Genomic DNA, 12899 nt, shown 5'->3' with positions numbered 1-12899 from the left:
GAGTGAATGGTTCCTCGCCCTTCCCCAGGCTGGGCTGTGAAAGTGAAACAACTTTCCCTGACTCTGAGAGATTCCGTTAGAGATCATCGCCGTCATCAGCCTCATTTCCGGTATATTAGTTTCAAATGAAAACTTTATGGGTCAGCAACTTCACTTCTGAAGATAGATTGGGGAAGTTAAGACTGTTTTCACTGGAGATTTGGTCGCGATATTCAAAACCATTTGGGGTCTGGGGGAAAGTTGCCACTCATGAAGGGATTGAGGAGGGCACAGATTTAGAGTGATTGGTCAAAGACAGTCTGATATATATGTGAAAAACCAATCAATATCTTCAGTATCTGATCTATTATCTTCAGACCCGAGTCAGCAAGTCACAATTACCCCTTAAACCCTAACGGCTGCATTCTCTGTTCCTGAGACTCAGTGTTAGTGCGGGGCAGGATCCGTGGAGTTCCACGACAGCAGAACCGGCACCGTGCCTGTACCGATTCAGCGATTGATAAGGGGCAAACACCACGTGGAACACAGTCGATTCCAATCAGAAGCGGTGAGGGATTCGCCCGGTTCACTATTGACACTCAGGAGGCTGACAATCTGCAGCTGCGTATACACACTTCACTCCCTACACACACCATCCCAGCCAACAAGATGCAGCTATGGTTCAGCGGCACCAAGCTCGAGACCCTCCAGGACGTGATGGTGGAAGAAAGAACAATACAGCACAGGAACAGGCCCCTCAGCCCTCCAAGCCTGTACCGGTCATGATACCCTCAGCACTTCCTTGTGCCGTATCCCTCTATACCCATCCTATCCATGTGTTTGTCCCAAGATGCCTTTTGAACGTCATTAATGTAATTGATTCCACAACCTCCCCTGGCAACGCATTCTAGGCACCCTCAACCCTCTGTAAAAGACCTGCCTCGCACATCTCTAAACTTTGCCTCACGGACCTTAAACCTAAGCCCTCTGGTGACTGACCCTTCCACCCTAGGAAAGAATGCCTGCCCATCCACTCTATCCATGCCCCTCATAATCTTGTAGACCTCTATCACGTCCCCTCTCAACCTCCTTTCTGATCCTGAGGCTAGGTTTTGATGCCGTCGGAAACACCTTCGCAATTCCCGACGGTGTCAACATGGCCTCAGGATCAGCAATTCAGGCCCCTACAGGGGGCCAACACGGCACTGGAGAGACTCTCGCTGCTCCAGCTGCTGATCCCGGCATCAACTGGGAGCCACGGAATCCGCGCATGCGCAGTGGGTCCCTTCTCCGCGCCGGCCCCAATGCAACATCGATAGGTGGGCCCCGAGCGTGGGCCAGGCCACAACGGAGGCCTCCCCGCCCCCCCCTCGGGTTGGGCACCCCCCCCCCTCCCCATAGGATGCCCGCGGACCCAAGCCGTGCTGAGGTCCCGCTGGTTAAGAGCAGATTAGAACAGCACTGGCAGGACTCTGGGATTTTTGTTACGGTCGGTCAGCCCATCCCGGGCCGAGAATCAGTGGGGTGGGCCGCGTTGAGCGGCCCCAAACCGGCGCCGCGCCAACCACGCCGGCGCCAATTCTCCGCTCTGCAGGGAATCGCGTCTCGGCTTCAGGGCACGATTCACGCCGGTCGGCGCGATTCTCCAGCCCGGCCCCGGGCTGAGAGAATCCCGCTCCCTGTCCCTGGGAATTCTCTCCAATAATTTACCGACTACCAACATGAGGCTCACCGGCCTACAGTTTCTTGGATTATCCCTGCTACCTTTCTGAAACAGCGGTACCACATTAGCTATTCCCCAGTCCTCTGGGATCTCACCTAAGTCAATGAGGACACAGAAATGTCAATCAAGGTAATTTCCTCCCTTGCTTCCCTCAGTATTCTGGGGTAAATCCCATCTGGCCCAGGAGACCTATCGACCTTAATTTATTTTAAAACACCCAATACCTCCTCCTCATCTTTCACAAAGTCCCTTTCATTGGTGAACACCGATGCAAAGTTCTCATTCAATATGTCGCCCATTTCCTCTGGCTCAACACATAGATTCCCTCCAAGTGGTCCAATCCACTCCCTGGCCACCCTCTTGCTTTTTACATATGAATAAAAAGCTTTGGGATTCACCTTAATCCTACTTGCCAAGGACTTTTCATAACCCCCTCTTTGCCCTCCTAATTTCATGCTTAAGTACCTTCCTACTTTCTTTATACTCCTCAAGGGGTTTGACTGTCCCCACCCTTCTTGACCGTACAAAAGCCTCCTTTTTCTTTTTGACGAGGTTCACAATATGCTCTTGATCCTTAACGTGCCTGGCCCTCCTAGCTCTACCATTGCATCTAGGTGTCTCACCAGGATGCACATTTCACCTAACAGTTCACCTAACAGCACGTCTTTTGGGACTTGTGGGAAGTCCGGCAATCTACTGTCATTCTCACACTTGGAAATGTTTCTGGAGAATCGCGCCCAATCTCTGTAAATCTGGGTTTAATTGCAGGAGCAAGAAAATTGAAAGAAAGGAGTTTATTTCTCCCATCCTTTTGTGAAGTGTTTTGGAACATTTTACCACATTAAAAACACCAAACAAGTTGCTGCTCTAATTTGATTTTGTATTATAAAGAATATGGTTAGTAGTAATCGGATGTGACATTGAATGTTTGCCAAATACCATTACCAACAGGTGGATAGCTCTCTGCACGTGCCACAGGTCATCCATAAAGCTACTGACCGTGAGAAATGATGGTTTCTCTGCTTCTACTTTTGTTAGCTCTTTGAAAGATTTGGCACAAACTCGATGGGCTGACTGGTCTCCCTCTGTGCCATATAAATCTATCGTTCTATGACCTTTATGCTCACTCCTAGCATCTGTTTGTAAAATATACATTGTAAGACAATATTCATGCAATGACAGGAGCAGATTATTATGAAGTATAAACCTGAATTCATAAAGCACCTATAATGTAGTGAAAGGTCTTTGCAGGAGGGTTACGAAACAACATTTGATATATAGCCACACACTTAGCCACATGAGCAGAGATTAAGACAGAAAAGAAAAACATGCATTCTGTTGTGTCTTTAGTGACTGCAGCATGTTTCAAAGTGCTTTACAGCTAACTGAGTATATTTGAATTACACTGTAAGAAATGTGGCAGCTACAATTGTGCACAGCAAGCTCCCACAAACGCAATGACCAGTGAATCTGTTTGTGTGATGCTGATTGAGGGTGAATATTGGCCGAAACATTGGGGAGAAATCCCCAGCTCTGCTTCAAAATGCAGCCGCAGCTGCATCCACCTAAAAAGGAGACAGAGCCTCGATTTAATGCCTCAGCTGAAAGTGGTAACGTCAACAGTACCCCCTCAATACTGCACTGGAGTATCAGCTTTGACCTTTGTACTCAACATCTGGAATGGGACTTCTGATTCAGAGACAAGAGCCAGCTGACACCAGTGACCACCAGCTTGATCAACATTTATAGGTTTTAAAGGAGAATCTAAAAGGAGAGTGGGGCAGATAGACTAAGCAAGGGAATTTCAGAATTCACGGTCCCCCAGCCATGAGTTTGTCGGTGGCGTACTGTGCACTAGCAGCAGGATTCTCGTCGCTTGTCAATGAGATTCCCCATTGAAGCCACCTCACACCGAGAATTCCAGCCCAGAATTAGACATGCACAGAGTTGCTGGAATGTCACAGGGCAGAGCTGGCATACAGAGATGGAGAAGCAAGGCCATGGAGACATTGCAACGTGAGGATGAGAATTTTAAAATTCAAGTGTTATTTCACATCTAGTTTTCATTTTACGCATTTGGAAAATGGTACATTACAAAAACAATATTTATCCTATTAAAATCAGTCACAACAGAAATCGATTATATTTTGCCTTCATGTCAGTTGATGGGAAAGGAAGTTGTTTTCATAGAGGTTTGTTGTTCGTAGCGCTGAATCTAGATCGAGTTCAGCTGACTACCTAGTGTTTGTGGATATTTAAATAAAATGATAAACACAGTGATTCACAATTATTCCAAAATATTAAGCATTGTCAGCAACACACTGTCCTTATAGTTAGTACATTATTAATGCAGGTAGACTTTAACACTGCAAACATTCGTCAGTAACAACATCAACAATTGGATCATTGAATTTTCTCCTCAGGACATACATATCATTTTTATTGTTTAAACCTGTTTGTAGTTGTTGTTATCCCACCAGGCTGTAACAAAGATTTGTTAAAGGAACATTTCCCTGGTGTTCATTTTCATTCGGGATTTGTGGATTGTTGTTGGGTTTTGCTTTGTATACTTTATATAGTTCTCTTTTGTGGGCAGTATGAATGCACTTCCAGCAGAAGGCACAAGCTGCAAATATGATCCCTGCAAATATTCCTGCTATCACCGGTAGTATCCAACTGTAACCTATGAAAACATGTAAATCAAACAATTACACAGATCAGTGGCAGTCCTATGGAAATATATTTATTACAAAATACCTGGTCATCTCCAAAATGGTATCCCCACAATCCTGGCACCATGGATTGGCCCGTGTGCCCACTGCTGCTGCCAGAGGTACCGTCGGCTGGCACTGCCCATGCCAGCAGTGCTTTTAACAGGATTTTACACCAACCCCTTTAGGAATTCTTTATTTTGACTGCTGTACAAACTGCTCACCTTTGCTTTAACACTTCTTCCCGGACTGTATTAAAATGGCATCCGATGTTTGATTTACCTTCGAAGGCTACTGCCCCACTTAAATCTGCTTACTGCAATTGTTTCTTCAACTCAGAACACTTTGTATAGGCTTCCTTGAATTCTTCTGAACAATACCTTGGTCTTAGTTCACTTAACTCCAGTCGTCTTAGATATTAATTCTGTCCTAATTCCCTGGTTATCTGCACTGTAACCTCCACTTTAGGAAGCCTGCCCCTTTGCAGCTCCTGTCCTGTCCATTCTTTTCTCTGGCAGAGTTGAGAGATGTTCACTCACCAAGATTCTGTCTCCAGCTGCAATCAAATTAGCTAACCTAAAACGTAAATGCTTTCCTACCTTATGAGGTCCCATTTGTTAAGCAACACCCACCTACCTCTGCTGGCCTATTTATTGTTCACGGCGCAGCCCTCTCCAAGCACAACAGAAACACAGTTGGAACTTAATCAATCCCCACACATACAAACACCTTTGTCCAGCATGAATCTAACCATAGATTTTACCCTTCCAGCCACAGAAACATTAAATTAAACCCACTTAAAACTAAACCTCATTTCTAATGTTTACCAATGCAAATATTGTATTAAAACTGCCTTCCCTTAAAACTACCTTTGTTTTCCGAACACTATTACCTTTACAACAGCAATTAGGGATGGGCAATGAAAATTTGACCTATCCAGAGATGCTCACTTCCCATGAAAGAATAAAAACTCAACTGCGCATTTTAAATAAGGGAATTTTTCATGGAATAACTAACATTATATATTCATCTCTTTCTTTTTTTCAACTTTACATTCTTTCATCCTTCAAATGTTTCAGCAGACTTCCGATTTTTATGGCGGACAGATAACATGTACTCAGGTCCCTGTCTTTTCCCACTTACGCACCAAAGGAAATATGGGCGTGCTTCACCCAAAACATGACTATGTGGGTACGGCAGATTCATTTCTCTCTGTGAAACTTAAACTTTAATGAGTCAGTCTGCCAGGATTGGCTCTTCCCTTGCATGGGAGAGAAGAGTTTATGTTTATGGCAGAAAGCCCTTGTTAGAACACAGAATGATAGGGAGAGGAGGCGGGTATCTGTAGCCATGACATTGACGACCCTTTTCCCTCTTTAGAATTAGCACCTGTGTTTTGTTAGGCATTTCTTTTTCAATCTCAGGTCTGATCTCCAGGTGGTCTATCATTTTAATCTCTCGAATGTCTGCATTTATTCACACACTCCCATGTCCTTGTGTTACCATCAATTAATTTAATGCAGCTTTTCATTCTCTTATATAAAAAAAACACCCACCATGAAATTATTTCATATTTTTATTTTAAACTGGTTCCAGGATTTCATGTTCATTTTTCAGTTGTCAGCCCAAAACTTTCACTGATATTTTCTCCGCAGTTTCTGATTGACCTTTGCAGTATCTCTTGGTTTTATTTTCCAATCGCCTCCCCCCCCCCCCTATGAGAATTGATGCCCAGCCATGTACTGCAGCTCACTGAGCTGCCAACACCTCACACCATGGACCGGCACTGTGTGGATTCACAGCTGTACCTCTCCTCCTGCAGTGTTATTGCTCGGACAGTCTGGGCAAACACAGAGCAGGAGGAAGGTGCTTCTACACACAAAGAGGAACAAGAGGAAGAGACTGTCACTCTGGATCACTCATACTCATGTCCCAGAGGCTAGTTACAGAGCAGCATTGTTCGAGGCAGGGAGTGGTTCATCCATTTGTCCCTTCATCAGCAAGGATGGAGTGGAACAGGATCCTTAATCAAAATAAATAAATAACAGAATGTTGTACCACAATGTGACCCTCTGAATTAAAATGGAGTGACTGAAATGCTGTTTCAATCCTCAAAAGATTAATTATTTATTCATTGAATTCTGACCAAAGTTACAAACTGACCTGTGACCCTGATGTCCACTTCCTTCTCTTCAATTCCATATTGATTGGTTGCTCTACATTTATATATTCCTTGATGTCCTGATGTTGCGTGGGAAATACGGAGGACTCCAGGGGAACCAATCTCAACATTGCTGCTGTTACTGGGATCTTCCCACTTTAATGTAGGTGTGGGATTTCCATTGGAATTGCAGATCATTGTAACCTCATCACCTTTCCTGACGTTTACTGGAACCCCTGACACAGTTTTGTTATTCACTGATATGGTTGTGTCTCCTGGTTTATCTGGAAAAGAAATGTGAAACAATATGAAAATGGGAAGGCGTTTGGAGAATCAGCACAGCAGGGGTGGGGCACAAACTCACCTCTGTCTCCCATACACAAACACACACACACTCAACTCTCTCTCACAGGTACACACACACTCACCTCTCTCTCGCAGGTACTCCTACAGCTATACACACACGCACTCACCTCTCTCACCAGGTACTCTCACAGGTTCACACACACACCTCTCTCTCACAGGTACACACACACTCACCTCTCTCTCACAGGTACTCCTACAGGTACACACATACACACCTCTCTCTCACAGATACTCCTACAGGTATACACACACTCACCTCACTCTCACAGGTACACACCTCTCTCTCACAGATATACACACACACACTCACCTATCTCACAGATTTACACACGCACTCACCTCTCTCACCAGGTACTCTCACAGGTTCACACACACACCTCTCTCTCACAGGTACACACACACACACTCACCTCTCTCTCACAGGTATACACACACACTCACCTCTCTCTCACAGGTACACACACACTCACCTCTCTCTCACAGGTATACACACACACTCACCTCTCTCTCACAGGTATACACACACACTCACCTCTCTCTCACAGGTATACACACACACTCACCTCTCTCTCACAGGTACACACACACTCACCTCTCTCTCACAGGTATACACACACACTCACCTCTCTCTCACAGGTATACACACACACTCACCTCTCTCTCACAGGTACACACACACTCACCTCTCTCTCACAGGTACACACACACACACACACTCACCTCTCTCTCACAGGTATACACACACACTCACCTCTCTCTCACAGATACACACACACTCACCTCTCTCTCACAGATACACACACACTCACCTCTCTCACAGATATACACACACCCACTCACCTCTCTCTCACACAGATATACACACACACACTCACCTCTCTCTCACACAGATATACACACACACACTCACCTCTCTCTCACACAGATATACACACACACTCACCTCTCTCTCACAGATACACACACACACACTCACCTCTCTCTCACAGGTATACACACACACTCACCTCTCTCACAGATATACACACACACACTCACCTCTCTCTCACACAGATATACACACCCACACACACACTCACCTCTCTCTCACAGATATACACACACTCACCTCTCTCTCACAGGTATACACACACACTCACCTCTCTCTCACAGGTATACACACACCCACACACACACTCACCTCTCTCTCACAGGTATACACACACCCACACACACACTCACCTCTCTCTCACAGGTATACACACACACTCACCTCTCTCTCACAGGTATACACACACACTCACCTCTCTCACAGATATACACACACACTCACCTCTCTCTCACAGGTATACACACACACTCACCTCTCTCACAGATATACACACACACTCACCTCTCTCTCACAGGTATACACACACACTCACCTCTCTCACAGGTATACACACACACACTCACCTCTCTCACAGGTATACACATACACACACTCACCTCTCTCTCACAGATATACACACACACTCACCTCTCTCTCACAGATATACACACACTCACCTCTCTCTCACAGGTATACACACACACACTCACGTCTCTCTCACAGGTGCACACACAGACACACACCTCCCTGTCACAGGTACACACACACCCCTCGCTCACACACACCCAGTATACACACATTCACCTCTCTCACACAGACACTGTACACATGCACTCACCTCTCTCACACACACACACACAGTACACCCGGCACTGATCCCACTATTCTCAGAGAATAGCGGGAGAGCCCCTGAGCAGGTTGCTCGCCAGGTGCCGACTGGACCGTCATGCTCCCAACCCGCCGCGGCAAACGCGATCTGCATCACTCCCTCACTGGGCGGGAACCAGACGCTCATATTTAAATGAGTCATTATACCTACATAAATATTGGCAGTCTTTTGAGGCCGGGGTCTATTGCGTTACGGGATTAACGAACCCCACCGGCGCAGCGTGTGGCTGCTCCCACCGGCCCAGCGTGAGGCTGCTCCCACCGGCCCAGCGTGAGGCTGCTCCCACCGGCGCAGCGTGAGGCTGCTCCCACCGGCCCAGCGTGAGGCTGCTCCCACCGGCGCAGCGTGAGGCTGCTCCGCCCGCCCAGCGTGAGGCTGCTCCGCCCGCCCAGCGTGAGGCTGACCCCACCGGCCCAGCGTGAGGCTGACCCCACCGGCCCAGCGTGAGGCTGCTCCCACCGGCCCAGCGTGAGGCTGCTCCCACCGGCCCAGCGTGAGGCTCCTCCCACCGGCCCAGCGTGAGGCTGCTCCCACCGGCGCAGCGTGAGGCTGCTCTCACCGGCGCAGCGTGAGGCTGCTCCCACCGGCCCAGCGTGAGGCTGCTCCCACCGGCCCAGCGTGAGGCTGCTCCCACCGGCCCAGCGTGAGGCTGCTCCCACCGGCCCAGCGTGAGGCTGCTCCGCCCGCCCAGCGTGAGGCTGCTCCCACCGGCGCAGCGTGAGGCTGCTCCCACCGGCGCAGCGTGAGGCTGCTCCCACCGGCCCAGCGTGAGGCTGCTCCCACCGGCCCAGCGTGAGGCTGCTCCCACCGGCCCAGCGTGAGGCTGCTCCCACCGGCGCAGCGTGAGGCTGACCCCACCGGCGCAGCGTGAGGCTGCTCCCACCGGCCCAGCGTGAGGCTGCTCCCACCGGCCCAGCGTGAGGCTGCTCCCACCGGCCCAGCGTGAGGCTGACCCCACCGGCCCAGCGTGAGGCTGCTCCCACCGGCCCAGCGTGAGGCTGCTCCCACCGGCCCAGCGTGAGGCTGACCCCACCGGCGCAGCGTGAGGCTGTCCCCACCGGCCCAGCGTGAGGCTGACCCCACCGGCCCAGCGTGAGGCTGACCCCACCGGCCCAGCGTGTGGCTGCTCCCACCGGCGCAGCGTGAGGCTGACCCCACCGGCCCAGCGTGAGGCTGCTCCGCCCGCCCAGCGTGAGGCTGCTCCCACCGGCCCAGCGTGAGGCTGCTCCCACCGGCCCAGCGTGAGGCTGCTCCCACCGGCCCAGCGTGAGGCTGCTCCGCCCGCCCAGCGTGAGGCTGCTCCCACCGGCCCAGCGTGAGGCTGCTCCCACCGGCCCAGCGTGAGGCTGACCCCACCGGCCCAGCGTGAGGCTGCTCCCACAGGCGCAGCGTGAGGCTGACCCCACCGGCCCAGCGTGAGGCTGCTCCCACCGGCGCAGCGTGAGGCTGCTCCCACCGGCCCAGCGTGAGGCTGCTCCGCCCGCCCAGCGTGAGGCTGACCCCACCGGCCCAGCGTGAGGCTGCTCCCACCAGCCCAGCGTGAGGCTGACCCCACCGGCCCAGCTTGAGGCTGCTCCGCCCACCCAGCGTGAGGCTGCTCCCACCGGCCCAGCGTGAGGCTGCTCCCACCGGCGCAGCGTGAGGCTCCTCCCACCGGCCCAGCGTGAGGCTCCTCCCACCGGCGCAGCGTGAGGCTGACCCCACCGGCCCAGCGTGAGGCTGCTCCCACCAGCCCAGCGTGACGCTGACCCCACCGGCCCAGCGGGAGGCTGACCCCACCGGCCCAGCGGGAGGCTGCTCCCACCGGCCCAGCGTGAGGCTGCTCCGCCCGCCCAGCGTGAGGCTGCTCCCACCAGCCCAGCGTGACGCTGACCCCACCGGCCCAGCGTGAGGCTGCTCCGCCCACCCAGCGTGAGGCTGCTCCCACCAGCCCAGCGTGAGGCTGACCCCACCGGCCCAGCGTGAGGCTGCTCCGCCCGCCCAGCGTGAGGCTGCTCCCACCGGCCCAGCGGGAGGCTGCTCCCACCGGCCCAGCGTGAGGCTGACCCCACCGGCCCAGCGTGAGGCTGCTCCCACCGGCCCAGCGTGAGGCTGACCCCACCGGCGCAGCGTGAGGCTGCTCCCACCGGCGCAGCGTGAGGCTGCTCCCACCGGCCCAGCGTGAGGCTCCTCCCACCGGCCCAGCGTGAGGCTGCTCCCACCGGCCCAGCGTGAGGCTGCTCCCACCGGCCCAGCGTGAGGCTGCTCCGCCCGCCCAGCGTGAGGCTGCTCCCACCGGCCCAGCGTGAGGCTGCTCCCACCGGCCCAGCGTGAGGCTGCTCCCACCGGCGCAGCGTGAGGCTGACCCCACCGGCCCAGCGTGAGGCTGCTCCCACCGGCCCAGCGGGAGGCTGACCCCACCGGCCCAGCGTGAGGCTGCTCCGCCCGCCCAGCGTGAGGCTGCTCCCACCGGCCCAGCGTGAGGCTGACCCCACCGGCCCAGCGTGAGGCTGCTCCCACCGGCCCAGCGTGAGGCTGCTCCGCCCGCCCAGCGTGAGGCTGCTCCCACCGGCCCAGCGTGAGGCTGCTCCCACCGGCCCGGCGTGAGGCTGACCCCACCGGCCCGGCGGGAGGCTGCTCCCACCGGCCCAGCGTGAGGCTGCTCCCACCGGCGCAGCGTGAGGCTGCTCCCACCGGCGCAGCGTGAGGCTGACCCCACCGGCCCAGCGTGAGGCTGACCCCACCGGCCCAGCGTGAGGCTGCTCCCACCGGCCCAGCGTGAGGCTGACCCCACCGGCCCGGCGGGAGGCTGCTCCCACCGGCCCAGCGTGAGGCTGCTCCCACCGGCGCAGCGTGAGGCTGCTCCCACCGGCCCAGCGTGAGCCTGCTCCCACCGGCCCAGCGTGAGGCTGACCCCACCGGCGCAGCGTGAGGCTGCTCCCACCGGCCCAGCGTGAGGCTGACCCCACCGCCCAGCGTGAGGCTGCTCCCACCATCCCAGCGTGAGGCTGCTCCCACCGGCGCAGCGTGAGGCTGCTCCCACCGGCCCAGCGTGAGGCTGACCCCACCGGCGCAGCGTGAGGCTGCTCCCACCGGCCCAGCGTGAGGCTGACCCCACCGGCCCAGCGTGAGGCTGCTCCCACCGGCCCAGCGTGAGGCTGCTCCCACCGGCCCAGCGTGAGACTGCTCCCACCGGCCCAGCGTGAGGCTGCTCCCACCGGCCCAGCGTGAGGCTGCTCCCACCGGCCCAGCGTGAGGCTGCTCCCACCGGGGCAGTGTGAGGCTGCTCCCACCGGCTCAGCGTGAGGCTGCTCCCACCGGCCCAGCGTGAGGCTGACCCCACCGGCCTAGCGTGAGGCTGCTCCCACCGGCGCAGCGTGAGGCTGCTCCCACCGGCCCAGCGTGAGGCTGCCCCCACCGGCCCAGCGTGAGGCTGACCCCACCGGCGCAGCGTGAGGCTGACCCCACCGGCCCAGCGTGAGGCTGCTCCGCCCGCCCAGCGTGAGGCTGCTCCCACCGGCCCAGCGTGAGGCTGCTCCCACCGGCCCAGCGTGAGGCTGCTCCGCCCGCCCAGCGTGAGGCTGCTCCCACCGGCCCAGCGTGAGGCTGACCCCACCGGCGCAGCGTGAGGCTGACCCCACCGGCGCAGCGTGAGGCTGCTCCCACCGGCGCAGCGTGAGGCTGCTCCCACCGGCCCAGCGTGAGGCTGCTCCCACCGGCCCAGCGTGAGGCTGCTCCCACCGGCGCAGCGTGAGGCTGCTCCCACCGGCCCAGCGTGAGGCTGCTCCCACCGGCGCAGCGTGAGGCTGACCCCACCGGCCCAGCGTGAGGCTGACCCCACCGGCCCAGCGTGAGGCTGCCCCCACCGGCCCAGCGTGAGGCTGCTCCCACCGGCGCAGCGTGAGGCTGCTCCCACCGGCCCAGCGTGAGGCTGCTCCCACCGGCGCAGCGTGAGGCTGCTCCCACCGGCCCAGCGTGAGGCTGCTCCGCCCGCCCAGCGTGAGGCTGACCCCACCGGCCCAGCGTGAGGCTGACCCCACCGGCCCAGCGTGAGGCTGCTCCCACCGGCCCAGCGTGAGGCTGACCCCACCGGCCCAGCGTGAGGCTGCTCCCACCGGCCCAGCGTGAGGCTGCTCCCACCGGCGCAGCGTGAGGCTGCTCCCACCGGCCCAGCGTGAGGCTGCTCCCACCGGCCCAGCGTGAGGCTGCTCCCACCGGCCCAGCGTGAGGCTGACCCCACC

At 55.2% G+C, this 12899-nt stretch overlaps 1 protein-coding gene across 1 annotated transcript in view; it reads right to left on the bottom strand.

Moving 5' to 3' along the window:
• The window catches only part of LOC119956995 (hemicentin-1-like), a 339271-nt gene that overhangs the window by 112350 nt on the left and 214022 nt on the right, over nucleotides 1-12899 (bottom strand). The window contains exon 31 of the mRNA XM_038784579.1: nucleotides 6577-6858. Within this exon, the coding sequence (XP_038640507.1) occupies nucleotides 6577-6858 (282 nt within the window). The remainder of the gene's footprint in view (nucleotides 1-6576; nucleotides 6859-12899) is intronic.

The sequence above is a fragment of the Scyliorhinus canicula genome, chromosome 25, assembly GCF_902713615.1.
Source record: "Scyliorhinus canicula chromosome 25, sScyCan1.1, whole genome shotgun sequence".
Classification (NCBI taxonomy): domain Eukaryota; kingdom Metazoa; phylum Chordata; class Chondrichthyes; order Carcharhiniformes; family Scyliorhinidae; genus Scyliorhinus; species Scyliorhinus canicula.
Note: the sequence above shows the minus strand (reverse complement) of the source record. Positions and strands in the feature narration are given on the sequence as shown.